This window comes from Rissa tridactyla, chromosome 5 (assembly GCF_028500815.1).
Source record: "Rissa tridactyla isolate bRisTri1 chromosome 5, bRisTri1.patW.cur.20221130, whole genome shotgun sequence".
NCBI classification, from domain to species: domain Eukaryota; kingdom Metazoa; phylum Chordata; class Aves; order Charadriiformes; family Laridae; genus Rissa; species Rissa tridactyla.
In genome coordinates this window covers 72,447,740-72,470,439 of record NC_071470.1, presented here as the reverse complement: position 1 = coordinate 72,470,439, position 22,700 = coordinate 72,447,740, and the positions used below count along the sequence as shown (strand labels likewise).

General features: G+C 36.9%; 1 protein-coding gene across 1 annotated transcript in view; it reads right to left on the bottom strand.

The window, feature by feature from the left end:
• HHIP (hedgehog interacting protein) overlaps nt 1-22,700 on the bottom strand; it is an 82,663-nt gene that overhangs the window by 19,207 nt on the left and 40,756 nt on the right. Inside the window, exons 5-11 of the mRNA XM_054203703.1 lie at nt 8,972-9,123; nt 8,360-8,533; nt 6,874-7,017; nt 5,847-5,968; nt 3,744-3,867; nt 2,919-3,049; nt 2,218-2,299 (exon numbers count right to left, since the gene is read on the bottom strand). Of these exons, the coding sequence (XP_054059678.1) occupies nt 2,218-2,299; nt 2,919-3,049; nt 3,744-3,867; nt 5,847-5,968; nt 6,874-7,017; nt 8,360-8,533; nt 8,972-9,123 (929 nt within the window). The remainder of the gene's footprint in view (nt 1-2,217; nt 2,300-2,918; nt 3,050-3,743; nt 3,868-5,846; nt 5,969-6,873; nt 7,018-8,359; nt 8,534-8,971; nt 9,124-22,700) is intronic.

Below are 22,700 nucleotides of genomic sequence, written 5' to 3'. Positions count from 1 at the left end.
TGAAATTAGCATGAAATGGTAAAAAGAACTGCAGTGCTCTTTTGTGGAAGTAACTCATTATCTTTCACTTAAAAGCCTGCAATGGTGTGAGACTGAAAAACAACAAAGCTCAAAACTTTGCCTGAATGAAAATTATGCCATGTTTCTAAGAAGTGTTACCAAAAACTATGTCCTTTTGCCACAGTCTGTTTAATTTCAGCTGTGTGCCAATTTACAAAAGTATTTTATAGTTTTCTGGTTACTTTCACCAGTAACCAAACACAGTCTTGACCCTTTTCCATACATGAAAACAGCCAACCGTGAGCGCAGCAATGGGAGGTCTGGCCTTTCAGGTATGTCAGCTGAAGACCACCCTACTGGAAGAGGTAACAAGAACAAAAAGCTGAGGTCAAACGAGGCAGCCCCATGTAATTAGATACTAATAGTGGATTTAGGGTGTAAAATTCACTTAAAACCATACACCAACAGACTAAACAATCCCAGGAAGAATGGCAAGTTTTGTTCTAAAAAAATGTTTTTAATACCAGAAAGCATAAATAAAACATACATAATAACCTTGACTGACAGACTGCACTAACCTGCAGTAACATCTGCTTCCAAATTATTTGCTCTAGGTTTGGGATAGTATAATTATAAAACACTGAAACTCTACTGTAACTTACGGTACAGTGTACGTCCAATTTAATGAATTTATTATTGAATTAACTTGTTGTCCTAATAGCAATTTTTAGAATTTAAATTCTGTCAAGAAAATAAATTCCTCTCTTAAACAGTCGACAGCAAAACCAAAAATGCCAGGCTAGCTGTATGTGCTGCTAATGGGGAAACATGTTGAAGTATACGCTGAACAAACAGGCAGTTGCTTTTGCAGCATATGGTGGGGTCAAAGTAATGAATACGACAAACTTCATTTCTGTTGGCCATTTCATTTTGTGTTAATTGCTGATGCTTTTGCAGGGTGGATGTGGTACCTGTACATGCCACAGACTCGGTCTGATGAGCAGCAAGATCCGTCATGAAGAAAATGGCTTTCTCCAGCTAAAGTGAGTATCTGCCAGTCATCTTCTCTTATTTTTGCTGGGGCCCCTGGGTCACGCTGGGGACTCGCTTTTTGCAGTCCTTCCAGATTCCCTAATAATTTTCATAGCTCTAGCTGCTCTGCAAAGAACCTGAAAGTGATCACATCTCAAGAAACTCTGGTTTGATGATTTTCATTTATCCTCATTTTACAACTGGTAAATTAGTCTAAATAATTAAACCAATCATATTAATTCTGTGTCTTATAAATAATTTGTGTGGGATTTATAAGCTTTTTGGAAACAGTGCTTTAAGAACCGTTAAAGAATTCAGTGTATTTTTGGCAAACAGTCCAAGGGCAGAAGGTTTCCTTCCTTCCAAACCTCTCCGGGAAGAGACAGGTAAATGCAAGGGGTACAGAAGGATGTTGAAAACTACTAAGCAGTGACATTTCACACCCACTGAGGATTCGGTCCTCTGCATTATGCTTGGTTTGTGGTATCTCCTGTACAACAGAAGAGATGGTTGGGAGAGACTGAATGTGTCCCTTGGAGTTTACTTATGGCAAAACTGAAATTGAGGAAGTGAGACTGGACCTGAACCAGGATGGCTTGTCCATTGGCTAGTACTGTCAAATTATTTTCTGTAGTAGCTTTTCCGTAGACAGAGTAGGTATTGTCAGACAGTACTAACCTTTTGAGCCAGCTCCCATTATGCACTGTCCCACCGCGGTGGCAGGTAAGGAAGCAGTAGTGCTGGGGAGAATTCCAGCATCTGCCTTGCCTTGATGCTGCGTAACCTCTGTGGTACCTACAAGTCATTTGGCTTCAGGACTACCAGAATCATCTTTTACCTGTACTGGCCCACATGGTTCCACATTAAATATGTCTGCACTTCTATGAAAACACACAAAGAATGTGAATCTAGGTGGGAAAGTGTGCAAGAGTAAAGATTTCCGGAAGTCAGCGTTGGCTACACCTCTGTTGTTCTGACATTCACTTTCTATGAGACAGTGATTACTTTTAGTGAATCTATTCTGCTTGCTGCTGATGTACATTTGCTTTTAGGAAGCCCCCTGCATTGAGAATTTCCCTTCTTATTGAGCGTCAGTATTGCATAATTCAGCTATGTGGAAAGAACTACATTTACCTTTTGGTTTTTAACCTGTTGAATGAAAGACTGATGAAATATGATGCTCACCTTTTTGGGTCAATGATCTTGTAGAGTTTTCCGCTGTGAGGCTGTGTCATACTTTTACTGCTTGATAGTATGTAAATCTCACCTGTTAAAGAAACCAATGCACTAAATTAGTTCTCCTTTCCTAAGCTGTCGAATACATGACTTTTGTGATATAGCTGTATTTGCAAGGTGAGATTAAAAAAACTTCAGAAGAAACACTCATCACTGAAACATACAACAGAATCATTGCTATTTGAAAATTTAAAGAAGCACTTTCTCCAAATTAATGCTAAAATCATAGAATGTGAAGGATACTTTATCATGAACATTTTTTGTTTCATATTGTATAGAACTGGTTGAACAAATAAAATTGGGGAGGGAGAAGAGGGGGATCGGTCTGCTCATGCAATATCTTTGCCCCTTAAGTCTGTAATGTTGGGAATAAAAGCAAATGTATGACGTGTCGTGTCACAGTGAGTGACACAGTTCACAGAATGTGAGAGACAGTAAGGACCTTTGCCCTTCCAACAACCCATTCTCTTCTCGGTTCTTCTTACAAGGCTGCTAAGGTGTAGCTGAGGGCAGCGTAAACAGCTTTGGCAAAGGAAAGACAGTTTTTAGATTTCTTCTTCTTAAACATTTACTATAATTTTGAATAGTTCAGCAGACATTACCTATAAGGCTTATCATTTAATAACATACTTATTTTTTTTTCTACTTACCTAATTCGTCTTCACCAAATCCCAAGACAGGGCCTGAAAAGAAACCTCTACATGAGCCAGTGTTGCCAAGACAGAGGGGTTTCTCTTGCCACTGTTTGGTTGCAGGACTCTGTTGCAGTGTTAAAAAATTTCTATATTCAAAAACACATAAAGCAAATTGTTATATTACATTTTGAATAGAGATGTTTTCACTCTCCAGATAAGTAAGTAAACACTTGCTGCAAATAGCTCCATAGATACATCTGTGCAGTTAATCATCTTATGATTTCCTGCCTGTTATTTTTCAGATGCTTAAAAAGCACAGCAGTTCCCTTCCTGTCATTCAAACATTGCAAAACTGGGTTCAAGCTATACTATATAGCCGATTGTGGATACTGAGCTATATGGCATGGGAAAACTATGCCCATTCATTAAAAAAAAAAAGTCATTTTGCTCCATCAGTGATGTTTCCATAAAACCCAAAAGTTGTCAATGTCTTATCAGTTAGAACTCTTTGGGAAACAGTTTCACGATTAACATTTATTCCCATCATAATGTAAATGATGCATGCAAGCGTTTGTAGATCTAAAGTCTTAAGAGTGCTGTGATGTGAGTGTCTCTGTCGGTACTTTTTTCCAAGGATCAAGTACGTTACATATGTCACCATTCATTAGAATGCTGTGCTATTTTATTTCCAAATCTAGAATTCAGTCTGCATTGTCACACCGCTACATTGGCAAAGTGACACAATAAATAAGACTGTTGGTGTTCCTTTATACAGGAAGCTCAATAACCAAATATACCTTATATGCATTTTTGTTTGAGAGCGAGTTTTAAGGAACCTACCCATTGCGGTCTCCAAATACATAGCTTCCATAGAGTCTTTCCGACTGGCAGCCTCGATAGACAAATCCACCAACCAAGGATCCACTGCTGAATGGTTTGAATTCTAAAAGCGAAGGCTCACTTTCTAAAAAGGAACTACCATAGCATTAGATCATATGCAGTTTCATATTTTGATTCACATTTATGCAAATGTTATTACTTCAAGAAAAGAGGTTAATTCCATTTAAACGTTCTTCAAAATTCAAGATGTGTTGCCGCAAATGAAACATTAAAAACAAATCAGAAAATTACAACAAAGGCTGTTCGTGAAACAATGGGTTAGGGATTTAGATAGGAAAGGCTATAATTGCTTTCTTCCATGTGCACGGGCTGGAAGAATAAAACTATAAAGGGATTATGTCAGACTTTCATTGAAGTTGATGTGATTACTGCTGTTAACTTTTACATGTCAATACAGTCTGCAGAATGGACCTCCTGAACTTCAGGAATACAATTAAACCTCCTTCACTGTAAAGTCCTCCCAGTATCTAAGAGCAGAAATGCCAGTGATTTGCAGCAGAACTTGCTTTCAAAGCTTTCCAATGGTTTAAGAAACTCTTTCAAAATCACAGTTTTAAACATGGTATATGTGTTACGTCCCATAAAACACTGGTATCGCTGGCCATAGTTTCTTGTGGTAATTTATTTTATGCTGCTGTTGTAGTTGCAGTTCCTACACGTTTTTTTTTTTTACAAAACTCCAGAGTTTAGTTATACCAAATAATGTCTTCAAGGAAGTTTCAGGGTAAATATTCCTATTTGTGCAATCAAATACTGCTTAGGGTAAAAGTAGGCTCAACTTGACATGCTAACTGCATAATTTTAAATTAAAGTCACAGCCAATAGAGCTTTTTGTTCTATAGGAAGTTTGTTATTGTTTTTTTTAAGTCAGAGGGCTATCTGCAAATCTTTGATAAATGAATTTCCCAGATTATTCTACAAGGGTAAGAGCTGAAATTTTATGTGGGAGAAAAGGATGATGATCTCTTTTTATTGAAGCAATTGACCCACAGCCTAGTATTAATATTGGCAAGCTGTTCTGGATAGACACAATATTGCTTAGTTTACTCTGCAATAAAGATGCAGTCAAAATTCCATTGGAGCAGTGGTTTACCAAATATTATTCTTTGGTTTGGCTTTTATAAAATGAACACAGAAAATACATGCAATAACTAACATAGGACAATTGCATTACACTATTGTACCAGCCAGCACAGCTGCTTGGCTTTTAAGTACAGGTTGGAGAGCTAGGGATGTGAATAAAACCAGAAAATGCCATGTTCCAGGAGACAGACCAGTTTTTGATGCCTCTACCAAGGTAGATGATAGCTCAGAGTAACTGTCACCCGGCTTGCCTGAACTAGCAAGCGACCTTAGTATCGGAGTTAAACATGAAACTAAAATTGTGACTGACAATCATACTGATTCAGAGAGCACATGAAACACTTTAAAATGTTAAGTCCCTAATTGAGTATGTTTATCTTTTTGCAATCTAGTATAAACTAGTCGGTTATTATGAAGTAGTAGCGTAGTGCATTTTTCTAAGTTTTTCATTTTTTGTAACATTTAAACAGAGCTCAGTCATTTCCCTGTTTGGTTGTGGTCTGTTGTTTTCTATCTCACTTTTTCCATTATAGGAGGCACATTACACGTGGTTTCCGTTCTGTATCTTAAAAGGTTATCTGTGAATGGCTAAGAATACATTTTCATCACTTCCTGATATTACAAAATCTTTTCTTTATGAGACATCATATGCAGCAACGGTGAGATCTTTGACAGACTAGCAACTGGCGTACTTTGTAAATCTTATTTACATGATAATTCTACACCAACAGGAACAAAGTTGTGTCATTTAAATTTTTTTTTGTCTTGCATCTTTTATCTGCTTGTACCATACTTTTCATAAGTTCTATCTTTTGTAGGTTACCTATCCTGTCTATGCAGTAAGTTACCTATCATGCCTATACAGTCAGTCCTTTATTTATTTTTTTCTGCTTTCTCTTTATTATTCTATGGGCATAAAACCTGACTGTTCCCTGTAGCTTTACCCTGGCTGGAACTTACCATAGTCTTTACCCTTTATTATTTGTAAGATTCTTGCTGAAGATCTGTTCTTTCCATTAGAATCTGAGCAAAGTATAGTTAAATTGATGTTTATATCTGTTGGGTGGCGGTCCACAGCACACCTGTAAAACAAAAAATATAAGAAAATCCACAAGATAGATCAGCTCATAATGAATGATTCTCTATCAATAGTATGAAGCATCACATTTTGCAGGATTATTGTTTCTTTGTGGTGCCTACTCATTTGAGGGACCTATTTCATACTGAGCCGAAACATGAGAGAAGTGCGTCAGATTTGTATATAAGAGATAATATACCTTTCTCATCCCTGCACCATTTTTTATATAATGTGTAGTAAAACTATTTTTTCCCAGCGATAAAATGTACTCTGCTCAATAGCACCTGAAATGAATAGTGCTTTAACCAAGCTAAATTAGTTGACTTATATGGTGTAGTAATTTTGGACTGTGAAAAAAGTCCAAGAATCAGCACCTTATCTGAACAACTTGACTTTCTCAATTTTTTCAAACCGTGACTTTAAATGTCACTTCAGTACTACCACCCACCTAATTTGCTGAATTATGTTTTGTTTAGTTAAAGCATTGTTCTCCTCCTTGTTATTGTTTAGATATCACCAGATGTTCTTAGTTGTTTTCCACATGCCTTTTTTTTCTCAGTCAAGATTCTACTGCTCTAATCTCTCAGATTCCCATCTCAGTTGTGTTTTACCAACTCCCTGCTTTAAGTTCTCTTCTTTCATAGAGGTAGTCATTTTATTATTCCTTAAAAAATCCTGTACTTCCTGTCATTTCAGACATGCAATAGTTGTGCATTCTCTTCTCCTTCCCCTTTGCCAATGTACCTTTGTTTCTAACTGGGACACGTGTGTGCAGGTGGAGGAGTGGGAGTTTTTAAAAGTTCACAAGTGCCTTTATTATTAAAATTTTGTTACCAGACTGTATAAAAGATTTCTGGTTGAAAACAGTATCTGGTCCAGAGAAATTCAATTTGATTGTAACTTACTTACCGGCCTGGATTGTGGAGTCCATGTGCAAAAATCTCAGGAGGTTGGTTTGTGCTATTAAAATGTGGGTTGCTCCGTGGTATGGAATAAGGGACATTGCACAGGTCAGTATTTACGTTGAGGCGCAATACAGAACCTGTAAAATCACTGAGAAAGTTGGAGGATAAAATAATTGTTTTTAGAAAGTATTTTACTGGTAGGTTTAATCCATATAATACTACAGTGAACCAGCAAAATAAACCACCCACTTTACTGACTAATCACATCTAGATAGGTTTTATGGTACATGCAAGTCCAAAGAACAGTAGCAGAACCTATCAAAGATTCAGTTTGGCCAGTATGTTGCCTTGATATGTGCATCCTAGAATGCCTCTGACCATGCTATTGGGAAGCAACTTGATAATAAGAGCAACTTTGCATACATCAACGTTGTTTTATGATGTCAACCATAAGGTTATTAACTCTTTTATACTGTACCTCCTCTAGAGTAACTATGGATATAATCACTATGGAACTACATAATGCTTTTTGCTAACACTTTGAATCCTTCTCTTGAATTCCATGATTTCTAGTCACAGTACAATCCAAAGATTTATTATACATTAACTAAATGCAAAAAAGAACAGAAAGTAATTGTATTGGTTGAAGGGAGATGTTGGCATTAGTAAAATGTTTTGCCTTACATTCACGATTGTGATGGAGGAAGGGAGGACAAGAACGTAGAAGGAGTAGAAAAGCATCAAAACTCTTTACAAACACGAATAGATGTGATTCCTTTCTGTCTTTCTTCATCATGAATCTCTTTCAATCTCCCCTTATTTTGCCTTAATTTAAAATCAAGTATTACAATTGCTCTCTGGTCTTGGTTTCAAGTATATCCTCACTGCAAAGGGCAGGAGCACCCGCTATTCTGCTGAGCCAAAGAGGCCTTTGAGCATAGAAACTCCTTTTGGGTCTGTAAAGGCTCAGTACCACACTTTCTCTAAGTTAAGGTAAATGTTGCAACTCTAACAGAGCATAATGAAACAGAGGGAAAAGCAGGTTGAGAAAACTGTATGGGTAGAACCAAAGTAGGATTGCTTCACGTGTTCTCTAGACATTCTCCTAAGTGATATACTGTTGTTATTGACTCTGGTACGTGTTTGTAGACTTTTTTTTTCTAATGTTTGCTCAATAAAGTTGTCGTGTTCATAGAAAAATAGTTTGAAAAAAATAAGTCTAACCTGTGCTTAAATACAATTGCATCTACTGGTGAGGGCTCCAATATTTAAAGAGTTTGATAGCACGCAACTACAAGAAGATATATTTAAGCAGTAAGACTCATCAGCAGTTTACTAAACGCAGGCACTGAAACTAGTGGGATTATGTAGTAAAGGAAGGGGGAGTAAGATTTCTCCTGACAACTGCTGGTCACTTTTGATTCTGATCCCAAATACTGTGCAAAACCAGAAGACAATAATATAAATCTATCCATTGGTAATTTTTGTACCTTAAACCATCCATCTCCTCCATATCATCTAGAGTGATCATGCCATCTCCAAGAAAAATGTACAGGAAACCATCTGGGCCAAACAGAAGCTGTCCTCCTAAGTGTTTTCGATGTAGTTCTGCTACTTCTAAAAACACTCTTGCTGTTCTCATATCAACTTGGTGTGGATTTTTCCTGCAATACAAAGATATTAACACAGTTTTCACAGTTCATTATCATTGCTCTTCTTTCTAAAAATAAAATTGAGTCATTCAAATTAGACTTTTAAGATGTGGATGTTGTAACTTGTTGGAAAAATGTCAAATAATTATTTCTGAGAAATTTCAATTTTCCAACATTCGCAAAAAATATTTTGCTGCCTATACACAATAAGTAGGAAATAACTATAATTAAAAAATGACAGAATAAATAAAAAAGTCTTTAAAAGAATAAACCAGTGTACTTACTGGTGTTCCAAAACTACTGTTTGAAATAAAGTCAGCAATAATTTTTCTGTGAGTGCCCAAGTATACACATTGTAAATCTGATAGTTCATTTTAGAAGTAGGAAACACTAAAATGAAAAGGTTGCTGAGAAATACAGAATTTGTGAATTTTAGACTTCTACTGATACCTGGATACTGTGTATTCTACAACCCTAAGGATGTGGTCATGAGGTCCAATAGCCCACCGTTCTTGGTTGGTGGTATAAGACACATACAGCTTTCCATTTTTCTTGTAATTGGGATGGAATGCAAGGCTTAACAGTCCTCTTTCATCTCCTCCCTGCAGTCAAATGAAAAACACAAAGAATTGTGAAGTTAATTATGTTCTTTATTGTGTTTCAGCTGGAACCCAAAAAAAAAAGTTTCTTTCTTGTGGATAATCTTTGCCCAAACTCTTTTATTTCTTTCCTGACTACTGCACAAAAAGGATTATAAAACATTTCACTTTAGGGAACTCTTTAAGAGTTAGAACAAGACAATTGTCTTATGTAGTTATCTATGCACAAGACTCTTATGCCACTTTTGTGGAGTGATTTGTGTATGTAATCTTCAGGAAGCCATGAAGACAAGTTTAAGTGCTGTGAAGGATTCTTTGCTGGGTTACTAGGTTGCTTGTAATTCGTAGAAGACAAATAAAAAGGTCTATAATCAGCAGTCACTTCTAATCCAAGTATCCAAAACCTAAAACACAGTGCTGGCTGCCAACTCCCACTGTCTTGGCAATATGTTTAGAAAACAGTTAAATTGCTTGTGTAATATGTAAACCTTTGTTTTACCCTGGAGGCAGCAACATCAGTTGTCACAACTATGGTGGTCTGTTCATCATAGCTAGTATACTGTAGGTAATAAGCAGCCTTGGTCTCTGCGCAGAGAAACCATAGTTTTACATGTGGTCCTTCAATGGAAAAGGTTTTGTTATTTTTTAAAATAAAAATAGAAAAATCTCCAAACAACTTTCTTTTGTTACTGTGTTTGCCACAAAGATTAGTACAGTTATACAGTAAGCATCAAATCCATGTAATGTACTGTGACAATGCAAATACCCCGTGTACTTAAATAGAAAGCAATTTTCTCTTTGGCTTTTTAGAAGCCAAAGGTATGTAATATTACTATGCCTAAAATTGTATTTGTATAAATGAAGAATAGAACTTAGATTCATTTGTTGCCCTTGAGGTAATACAGGGGGGAGAAGCTGAGGCATAGAAGTAAACAGAGTATATAATTAAGAATTCTAATTCAATTCATATATATGATTATTCACAAGCTGATAGCTGTTTTGGAGTTTATCTCAGGGTTTGCCAGCCTTTCCAAACGAGTGACTCTGTTGTAGATTCAAGTACTCCAGCTCTGCACCCATAAGGAGACAACGTTTTGCAACTCTAACCACACCCATGATAACTAATTATGAAATTTTAAATTATAAGCTTTTAAAGTGTATTTGCAATTCAGAGTGATGGATGGGCCTGTCTTCCTGTTGAAAGACGTCCCACAAAAGGCCTAATTGGGAAAGTGCACAGCTTTAATTTATTTTAATTCAACGTGATTGCCATACTTCCTTTTTAATCACAACCACCAAAGAGAAACCTGAGTCAGAAATGGAGATGTAAATAGGTCAGGAGATTTCCATACAAAGAGATACTTACAGTGAAATCTGGATCCTGCTAATTTAGAGGCAGCCAAAATTTGCTAGTTTGTTTGCTAGAAAAATTTAGTTTCAGGGGGTTATCAGAGAGGTTAGTTTTGAAAGTCTAGTTAGAGCTGCCAAATCAGTTGCAGTCATCATGGATGAAGGGACTGGTAATCTAGCTCTTTCTCCTTTGTGAGCCAAAAATAATTCTGCAGCTGAGTCTGAACTGATTGTAGATATTATTGTATGAGTTTCTAAGAGTTTTGACCAAGTTGCTCTGATAAAGTCTGAGGCAAAGGGAGGCAAATCAGTTGCTTTGGGAACAGTAAGGCATATTTCAAAGATTCCTGATGAATGATTCTATCTGTTGTGCCCAGACAAAGACAGTCCTATTTCTTCTCCTGAGAGATGAGTTCAACTCATTTAAGGGCCCAGGAATGTCAATGAATCACACTAGGCCTGCCATTCAAGGTGAGTTATTGAAAGTATTAGTAAGAAAAGATCTTTCTGTTACTAAGCTGAAGATTTTATTTAGCGCTTGATGTCATGGGAGCAGTCTCAGTGTGAAAGTGAAGTTGTTGAAAGCATAAACAGGTGAAAATTAAATTAAGAGCTTTTAAAGAAGGAAGAATTTGACAAATGAATGAAACACAGGACCTGCAAGGTAGTAAGTATGGCAAGTTGTACTCATAGGATCAGGCAAGTGTTTCTACTAATTGTTGTCTTGCATGATTCTATTAGAATGCAATATATTACTCTTTGTAGAATGTATCTATTGCTTCCTGAAAAGTCACGCTGCTTTCTGTTCTTCAAAGAGAGCCAGACACACTATGTTCTAAAAAGTCTATTTACTCTTGTATTTTATAAAAACATTGGAAATATCCCTCTAAGATACTGAAATCGGTGCGGCATCAAGCCATTAGTTGGCTTATGGTCAACTAGAAATCCAGCTGGGTTTTTCCATACTTATTTTTCCTGGGTTAGGAAAACAATCGTTTGTGTGTACTCTCAGCTTTATCACTTACTGGCAAACCTGTTGTTTCCAATTAAATCACCGCCACAACTTCCACAGCTTTTGACATGATCTCTATGGTGCCAGAAAGTACATAGTTTTCTGTAGTGTTATGTCTCTTATGTTGTGGGGTAAATTGAGAGATATCCAGCAAAATCCCTTACAAGCAGTCATTTTGGTACCGTCAAACTGAATAATTATCTACCGAATTTCAAAATTTCAGATTTTCCCTCTGAAATAATCCTCACTTTTGTTTCTTAACAATGGACTTTTGATGTCTACTGTGAAACCAGCATCCCAGGCTTTATAGTCTTGTCTTCTAGATACCATGTGTCAAATATCTGTATCTTTCTCCTGGCAGCTTAATAACTTCTTGTCACCCTTTTCTTTTTAAGTTTCCCCTTAGATCAAACCAGCAGCAACCAACTGTAGATGACATAGTAGCTTGTATGAGATTCTGCACTATGCCGTTTGACGGAATAACCATTAACATTTATCAGTTGTAGAAGGAAGGGTGAGAAGAACAAGACAAATCTTTGTATTCCATTGGGGTGTCTGTTGAAGACAAAGAATAATGGTTGGCTGAAATGAATGTTAATTACCTAAACATACTGTGGACAGGGGCCAATGTGAAACTTCTATCGTAACTAAACCTGGAAGGTCACACTTCCGATGGCTGCCTATGCAGCTCTTTAGCTTGAACGCCCCCGTCTTCTACTCACAGTAATTGCATGCTTTGCACCAATACTGCACTTGTTTCAAAACTGATTTTCCCTGGTCCGGGTTATAAGCTCTAGATAAGGAGTTCCGTGAAAGGAAAAAGATTCCTTTAAAAAACGGTTTGGTGTAGTTTAGGACCACAAGCATGAAAATAATTTAATAAGAATTATATTATCTTACGTCAGTACAAAGCCAAGTAGAGATTAATTGTATGCATTAAATTTACAGCGCTTCTTTACTTTTCATTTTTAAATGGTTGGTGAGGTACCTTACATCAGTTCTAAAAGTATATTACACCAGGAAGTGTTCTCAACTGAAGTATATTTTTAATATTTCTTTTTGCATTGTAGTTTCTGTTGTAATATATTTACACTTAGAAAAACATGAAATAACTGCACAATATTATCCACTTTGTAGTTTGACTAACACTAAGAGGAGTAATTGTTGCATGTGAATACTGGATTTTTATAGAAAGGTGCTGTTTTCACATAAGCACTCCTTAGAAGTGGGCTCTACTTTCAATGTGTATGTGTCCAAATGTACTCTGGTACATATATATACATTGTATATAATATCTCTAATATTATATATTATTATATTATTGAGGTATTATACTTTTTCTGTAATACAGAAACATGCTGCCATTTCATTATGTCAATGGATATGTATTATTTCCTATAGTAAATACAGAGAAATACATGGGAATGCCTTAACTGGTATTGTTAACTATTTCATTTAGAATAGATCATATTGTAAGCATGACCCTTAATTATGTAACCTTAGTAGTAATTAATTTTTGTAAGCAAAACCACACATGACCGTTTATTTTCATTACTCTGTGTGGCTTAATAGTAAACAATATAGGTAGCAGATTCTGAGTTTTCCTTTAAAATTGATTTCACAATTCACTCACTCATATAAAATAGCGGTATTTATACTTAACAACTTTTTCATCTGGACAATCCCATTCTCATGTTGGAAACGAGTAGCAATCTTTTTAAAAAAGGACTGTGCTGAAAATATTCAACAGTCATTTGTGACTTAAAGTATTAACTGTAATGTAATGTCTTTATATCATTTGTTTTCATCTATTATTATAGAGCAAATGCTGGGTAACTTGTTGAGGTAGTATGATCACTTTTAATTTAGTTTATTTCCTATGTAATAAATACCATAACTAATATGCATTACCATGTCTTTGATCTTAAGGAGTTTTATTTGTAAAAAACATGTGGGAAGGGGTCATTAAACATCTAAAATCTCTTATCGGGCAGTACCATATGAACTCTTCAGAAAGGGATTTCTAATTAGGAGATCCCGAAAGAATCTCTGCTTATTTGAACCTTCCTTTACCGAATCTTACAGTAGGGCTGCAGATGAATGTCAGGTATTTCTCTCAGCAGGAAGCGTTTGCTTAATCGACGTGTTTTGGAAATTTGGCCGCAGCACAGGAGAGAAACTTGACTACAGCAGAAGTAGAAACCAGCAAAAGGTCCACTGCGAGAGCACACCTTGCCTTTCAAAGCTGCATCCACGATTTTGAGAAACACAAGGGGGAAGTGCCTCTGACGGGTGAAAGGGAACAACAAATTCCAAATGAGAAAAGCAGAAATTGATTGGGTTGTAGGTATGGGACAGGAATAGAGCTCCTATAGACCTCTTGGGTGTTGAGAACTCAAGTGCTTTGCTATCTGAACATCTGTGGGGCCTGAGGCCCCTGGCAAGGGAAGAATTTGTAACATAAGACATGTACCTTAGGGAAAAATAATTACAGTGATGTCATGGCTTAGTATAGTAGGCATACTAGACCCTATCTCCAAAGCATTTCCTTTTTGCTGTTCTGCTGCAAAGCTTCATTTTTTATTTTTTTTCCTCATTTATAAAGGGCTTGGCGGTTATCTAAGGATTTTTTAAAAACATTTTCAGTATTTTTAACTGATTTTAACAAATACCTTTAGATACAGGAATGCTTTACAATTAAATTTATACAGGGTAAATACATAGAGGGCCATACTCTTACTTGGGATTTAAGCACAAATCCTGATGAAGTTAGAGGCGGTTTTTGTTCAGTTAGATGCAGGGCAGGATTTGGCTGAAAACCACTGATGGCCAAAGTGCACCCATCACAAAGTTGTCTGCTCTGATGTTTACAGTGATATTTAAATGCTCATTTTTTTTACAGGACAACTGAACTCACAATAAAGTAATGACGTCCCACTCCTTTAGTGCCCAGTGGGTACAAAAGTCAGACCTATCAAAAGGTACTAAGAAGGTGATTGATAAGACCAGTTCTGCATGGATTTTGAATGGGGCTTCTCTGCACTTGGGGAAAAAGTCAGAGTACCTGTTCACAGGAATTACACACACGTATTTATTATGCAGCATAATTTTCCAGCAAAAGAACTCTGGAGTGGTCATAACTTGAGCAGAAACAAATAAAAAAGGTTTGAGATCTAAAGATAGCACTGGAACGTAAAACCTAATTCTTTTTTTCTTCTTACTTCTGTTGCAGCAAAGACAAAATTTTGACATGGCCTCGATCGTTTTTTCTTTTCCTTACCTTCATAGTCCTTTGAAGATACCAGTCACTAAATGCAGGACCTTTCACTTCTAGTCCTAGTCCTCTATACTTATTTTTTTAATTCCTTAACCCCAGATGTTGCTGGTCTGCTGGGCAAGTCTTTAGTTTAATCTAAATTATAATCCTTGTCCCCCGATAATACAATTCTTTCTTCCCATCCTCCTAAAGAAAGTCTATGAAGCTTATAAATGCAGATGCCAACCCAACACAAGCCCACAGCTTGCCTCCTTCACACTCTTCTAGTACGACATGAATCCTGCTTTGACAACTCTCCCAATTATTGGTTAGAAGCAACTAAAAGCTTTGAGACTGCCAAGAGTCAGCCAATAATTGAGAGGTTTTGGGCAGAGTGACATATGACTGTGAGTGTGCTTGCAAGGAGGTGGCCATGAGCCCATGTGAGGTCCGCATCTGGACTGAGAAACTTTATGTACTGCACTACTTTAGGAGAATTGGAATAACAGAAGACAGTGGAAATCAGTCCCGGAAGAGGGAGATTCAAATAAAGACCAGATGATTATTGCATTCAGTAAAGCTGGCTCAAGGAGGTGTGAATTACACACTTTCCTGCGCCACAGAGGCCTCTTGAGCTGTAAGCAGCATTCATCCTCTGGGAACACAGGTGGTGATTCCACCTCTGTCCCCAGCTGGATTTATTTTCAAGGAAGCTTTACATTCCACCAGCAATTCAGTGAGTGGTTCACCAGCGGAGGCCACTAAGGGAAGGTAAAAAATAAGCTTGCTCCTTCTTATTTCCCTGGCACGCCTCCACTTTCTGGTCTTTATTTATTTATTTATTTGGCATATCTGCTTTCCTATACTTTTCCTCTTCAGCTTTTTTCCACTATAGGCTGTCTTCTCCTGACAGCTTTTCAGCTGCATCGGTTTGAGGTCTATTGTGTTGTAGAATTAGCCTTGTAGGAAAGCAAGAAAGCTTCCTTCAAGTGAACAAGAATGCACTAAGTGCTAAGAAATTTACTGACCATGAAAACCTTTCATTAATAGGGAGAATAGACTTGATGACCTTTGTATTTTTTCTTCTTCTTTCTGTTGCTTTTAAGCTTTACCCACCTTTCCATGCCACTTCTGTGATAAAAGGCAAATTTTACAGCTCTCATTCAGTGGGCAGTCCAATAATTTTGGCTCAGATGATACCCCAAAAAGAACAGACTACATTACATTAACATTCACAAATACATGACACGATGATTATAATACATGACATTACGATCACTTATTAATGATTTACTGTTCTACCAATGCTCTAATTTGACCTTGGTCGTCTCAGACAACTACTCTGGTTTTCTCATACCTTGACTATGTATATAAAACGTATCTTCACTTTTCAGTAGCATTTTTCATAAAATTTTCCTTTTTGGTTAAAATACAGATCTAATGGCAGAGAGTTGTCAAAAGAGCTTAAGAATTATAATTCAATATATAAGCTGTTTTTATATGGCATGACATTTCAGCCAATCACTGCTGCTTTTGTCATTCCTAAAGATAAAAATATGCTATGGAAAAATAAAAATCTTACTACGATGCAAAGATCTCCCTGGGCTGCTAAATTAAGACTTTTCATAAATGTCCACAAAAAAGTCTACAGCACTTTAAAATGAGCTGTAAGACTTTTTTGTGCTGAGAGAGGGAAAAAAAAGAGGATGTATGGTGACACATAGCAAATTTGACAGTGCTTATGTAAAATGAACCAACCTACAACAAATTCTATACTCCGATAATTGAAAACAAATTCATGCTGTTTTACCGTGACCACTTTATATGGAAATTTAGGGATATAATTCAGAACAGAATAACAGTAATTATCATACTCTCTGCATTAAATTAAAACCAGAAATGTTGATCTGTCTAATTGTAGGCATTAAAAAATAACTAGTTTCAAAAAAAGAGAGATGCAAATGGAAAGATGCCCTGATGACATTACTCTGTCTTACCCACAATTCTGCCTCTCTCCTTTGGCTCTCGGTAGTGAACTGTTCTCTATTAAAGCAGATACTTGCTTTTTCTGGTTGGAAGGGGAACGTTACACTCACATGAGCTATGTATTTAAATATTGTGGGGCAGGTGGAGAGAGCAGCAAACCACACCCAGCTTGCAGGAAAAAAAGCTATGTATTCCCACTTAGATTGGTCCCCATGTCTTTATGGTAATGGATATTAAAACTTGCTCAGCACGCGCTAAAAGTAACTTGCCGGCAGTCTACATCTTGGAAAAAAAAACAACAAAAAACCCCAAAACTAAACAAACCCCCAAGAATCACACCTTAAAGAGGATAACTTTTGCCACAGGGTGATAAAGGACTAGAGGTGCTTCATTCAGTCCACACTGCTTGTGTTTTTCCCCCAAGCATTACCATGGTAATCATTCCTGTTTGCAACATAACCTAGATTAAACTGTGGGCCTTACGAGCCTGGCTCTGTCAGTGCTTTAAGAGAAGAGCGAGTTCAGTGGTTTATCAAAATGATACTAGTCTTCATTCTAAAATATAAAGGTACTCTTCTTCACTGAAGGTTATTTCTTTAGCAGATTTCTAGCTTTAGTCATTAAGGCTCTGAAGGTCCTTAGCAAAGGTTGTAAAGAGTTTTCTGCAAGATTATGTCAAATCGTCTTTTCTTCTTATTTTAAGAAACTGGTAAATCGTATTATCTGAATGGGTTTTGGTAGGGGAGTAGGAGACAGTTTGAAGGACAGAAGTTCAGGTGACATAAAAACACAGGACAGAGACTAGAAGCATATGAAAGGTTAACTGTAACTGATGCTCATATTCCACCTATCATCTTGTCTGGGATTCTCTCCTGAAGGCAGAGCCACCACATAGAGCGTGAGGTTTGCCTGCAGGCACCAAAAGACAGGAACACGTCACCATTTTTCAGTTGCCAAAGAATGCATGTGCAAATTCTAGAGATAAAGCAAATGCTATTCTGTTCCCTAGTATCCAAAGAACTTTTGGACTCTGAAATCTGGATGTATGGAGAGGCATATTTCAGCCTATATTTAGCATCAGCATTCAGCATAGTTTTGATAATGACGTGTCGTATCTTCAAAGCAAATGCTGGTTGCATATGTTGCTGGTTTTCTTGGTAGATGATCATGCTAAACGTAATAGGCAAAATCAGAATTTGTATTCTTAGAAGCTCTGTAAGTATTCTTCAACATTCTACCAGTAGACATACAACAGATCTACTGGATGAAGCCTAGACAACTATGTTATGTCTATTTACTCCAATATTAAAATTGTTTATACCTATGTTCTTTGTCCATTCAGTTGTTCCAAAAAGTAAACAGTCTTTTCTTATTGGCACAAATGCAAACAGAAAATCAATTTAGAGGTCCAGCATCTGCTACTGAGTTTTAAGCTTCCACATGTGAGCATGGGCACTGGAAGTGTGGTTGTTATCCAAAATCAAACTGTTTGAAATGTAAGGCCTGCCCTTGACGAAGTCCTCATACAAAGGCAGCTAGAAAAAACAGAAAATGCTATCATCGCATTTTTTCTTCAACAAAAACTGTGCATGTGCATCATGTTTTGTATCTGGGTCAGAAATATATTTAAGCAGCAGCACCCTTGCATTTCTGAAAAAGCAGTGAATGGGAGCTGGGAAGAAAAAAGCGTTTGAATTCTCTGGTACCGCCTGAGCGTTTTTCTCACTGGTGCTTTGCCAATGCCTTGTGGTGCCTCCGGGGCTGGGCAGCCCAAGGGCAGAAAGGCTAGCGGGCAACTTATCTGCACTGCTGCAGTTAAGCAACAGCTGGGATTTCAAATACTGACTCCAGTCATCAAACAATTTGAGTTCTTGCAGTAAGTCTTAAAAAATACATGTAATTTTCCAGCTACCTGAAAACAAGGAGTAAATAAATCCAGAGAAATCCAGATTTTTCCACAGACGTTTTGCGAACACCAGAGGAAGCTAAAAGAATCGAGCATTTTTGTGCTCCATCTCGTCTTTACCTCTCAACTAAAATAGTGAAAAAATATTAATAATTTGAAGAGAGACGTGAATATTTTTATGAAATGTGCCAAGTGGAAAAACCAGGGTGGTGGAGGATATACGGTTTGCTCTTCATGACTAGAATCTGTATATAAGAGGAGAATGATGGCAATCCACAGCCGTGTTGACAATTCAGACATACAGGAAATACCCTTGTAGGAAACTAATACCATCTGGGTTTGGCCCAAGATGTGTGAATGAGAAATATGTTTCTTGTTGAGAATGCAAAGATAGTTTTGGACATTGCAAAGAAGGAATGCGTTAAGCATGCACAGTTATAAAAATGAAATAGGGTGAGGCATTGCATGCATATGGAATAATTAGAGGAATATGTTTGTGTGCGTCAATAGCTGATGCAGACTTAGAACTTCAGAATTCATTTGTCCTACAACAACCAGCAAATTACTATAAAAAATGTCTTCAGAATAAATGGCCAGGAGCTTTCTGAATAAAGACAGTATTTGAAAATGCTGATTTGTCTAAGCCACTGTACTCCCTGATAGAAAAGGAGGTTTGCTTGTGGCATATGTTGCATTTTGAGGAAAAAAGTAAAAGAGTTTTGAAAATGTCGAAACATCCAGTTCTAATATTTGTAAAATCGGGAATTTGGACTATCTCAGTGAGTTGTTTTCAGTTTAGAAATTAGTTTTAGTTAAAAGAATGTCAACACTGAAATGGAATATTTCATTTGGCCCTTCCTGAGAACCTTTCAGTCCACACTTGGTAAGAGTATGTTTTCAAAATCTCAGAATATTCTCACTCCTCTCTATCCTGTTCTTGCATTAACTGTCTGAGATTTTAGTGTCTGTTCTTGGCATAGGAAGGCGCTCTGGTTTCTAACGAAGCCATTGCCAGCATTCTGAGGTTCCTGAGACTCGCTGCCTGCGGGATGGATTTTTGCCTCTCCCTTGACACCCTCATCTACTTGTGAAAGCCCCAGCAGTGCTGATTTTTCTGTTATTTGTGAGGCTAATGAATGCCTTGCATGGACAGGAAAAAGTTCCAGGCTCTCTTTCTGGTGCACATTTGACTTCTTCTCCAGACTAGCCTTTCGTACTATCATCCTTTCTCTGAGTTCAGGCTCTAAATGCTCTTTTTAAAGAAAATTATTGAGAAGATAAAAGGTTTGCTAGTCTTTCATGTCTGTCAAGATCCTGGATTAACCCTGTTCCAGGTTCAAAGACACTCATTATACAAATTACCTGTTCCTTAACTGAGCAATGCTCATACAATGACAGTAAACTGTTTTTTATTGTATCTTGGTCATTTGTTTTTCAGCAGATTTTTGACATACCTGAACAGAATTATTCTTATCACTGCTAAACACTGCTGGAGACATTTATTTAACATGTATTAGTTGTTTTAGTGCTTACCCAGAAGGCACCATGCAGAAAAAGATGAAAAATTAAAGTGGCCATTTTGATTCTTTTACTTCCTGTTCCTTTTTAGTACGCATTGAACATGCATAGCACCTGAGATCTTTGGACAGGATGACCAAAGTCTATTGAATCAAGTGTTATTAACACACTAAGGGCACACCATCACGTATCTTTGATCGATGGACTGCATTCAGGTTGACATGGGCTATCTGAAGAAGCAGGTGGGCTAGAGGTATGACCAGTAGCCAATTACAGAGTCCATTGCAACTTCAAGTCTGAGCAGACCATCAGGGTTGAGTTCTGTGCTTGTGAGCTAAGAGACTATGAATATATGACTCGATGGTAAATCCATTCCTTGTTCTTTGAAAACGAACTATTAGTACTTCTTTCAGGCACATTATAGAATTGTGTTATATTAGTTCACCCTTTGCTAGGCTGTACACAAAGCATTGCTTTCATTTGCATCTACTGTGGCGCGTGCACATCTGCCTTTCAGGTGAGAATTTACGACTGTGCAAGCCGTTTCCAAGCTCTTTATGCTTATGTGTTATGCATATACTTGCTACATACACTTAGAAACATACGCACGCATCCAGCATTTAGGTGAACACAGATTTCTTTGTCCCTGTAGTTTAAATTGTCATTGAATTTAATTCTTTTTTGTAGTCCCAAAAGCGGAACACGGGTGGATATAAACAGTGCACACATGCTTGATTTGCATATCTTAAGGCTTAAATAAATGGTGTTTGAATTACCTAAAAGAATTTATTTTATAGTATAGAATAAGTTAATATTGTTATGCCTACAACATTCAAGTCCAATGTTGGGGGAAAAGGGTTTTGAAAAATATGCATTTCATGTATGTGCCTGTGTTTTTTAAAGATCTCATGAAATTATGGTTGTACTACGTATTTTAAATATTGACATTTCTGAGTGGGGTTTAATTTTTATCCTGCCAAGCGTTGTAAATTCCTGTTTTGGATCCTGAGGATTTTGGTGGAGGTGGAAAACCACTAATAATTTCTTCTTGTTCACGCAACTTGTATTCACTTGCATGTTTTAACTTGAACCAGACCTTTTCTGTTGATGCTGATAATGCTGTTCTGAGTGTAAACTAAACTCCTTTGGAGTAGGAAAGAGTAAAATTTCCTCGAAGTAATGGCAATGATAATTACCTTAATATAAAATTTTGTTTCATAAGGCCCTAATTCAGCAAGTATTTAGGCACATGCCCAAATTCCACTGATTTTTTTTTTTTTTTTAGTGCAAAACAGGGTACCATGAGGCAGATGATTCTCTCCACTTCAGAGTTTACATGAATTTTGGTGTCAGTAAATGAGATCTAATACAATGGTGATGAGGGAATTTATCAATAAAAAATGCTTCTGATTGAGGGGAAAAAAACAGAGAACTTTTCTCTTAATGAATCTGACCCTGAGAGTTCATAAAGATTTTTTATGATCTGTAGCTAATGTGGTGGTTATGCAGCTAAAGGCATTATCTTCACATCATTATAATGAAACATAACACTGGTATCCTTGACTTTATTAGCCAGGCTTCATTGGTATCTGACGTTATATATTTCCTATTATAAATCTAAATAAGAACTTACATTGACCTGCATTAGACCAAACATTAAACAATTTACTAAGATTACAACTTTGAAAGGGAACTTAAAAAAAAAAAAAAGTCTTTTAGACCACCAAGAAACAACCATAAATTTAAGGAAATATGAGGTTTCCACCATGTGACTTCCCCTGCAGAGTTATGCAACAGACTGCTGTTACTTAAAGGTCATACATAAAAAATTTATGGTACATTTTTTAAGAGATTTATAGTGTTTCTATTTATACAACTTATATGTCAACAATTTAAAGGTATAGCATACTAAAATAACAAATTAAAGTCTAATCCCTTTGAATCCTTGATAAAATAGAATGCTCATTCATAGCTAGAATGCTCATTCATATATAAAGGAGTTTTAATAAATGTATCTGTATTAATTGATGTGGTGTGTGTGATGTAACGATTAGCTGTTTATTATCTATTACAGATCATTTGTTCATTTTTACCCTGAAAATCATTTGCAAATGGGGTTGATTAGGGGAGCATTCTTTGTTGCATCTGCCCATCACACGGCGGCGTAACTCTCTTCAGAAGAGCTCTGCAAATCAGGCTCAGAACTACCACTCTTTCAGTGCTGAGATGAACGATGCCATTGATACTATTTAGGCCTTTTGTTTCGGAATATCTTTGAACTCATGTAAATACCTGTCATTTACCCAGGATGTTGTTGGATTCTCTGGAAGTAAAAATTTGTAGCATTATATGAAGGTACCACCCCTTAGTTACATGCTGAACTTTATTTGCTTTGCACCGAACTGAAGTGGGAGCAGTTACAGTTACTCAGCTTTAGCTGAGGCAAGACGGTGAGTGACAAAGACAACTGAGAGGGCGTAATTTCTCAAATCACTAGAGCTGCTTTGCCAGTAGGGTTTGAACACAGCCATAGGAGTCACGTTTTCAACCTT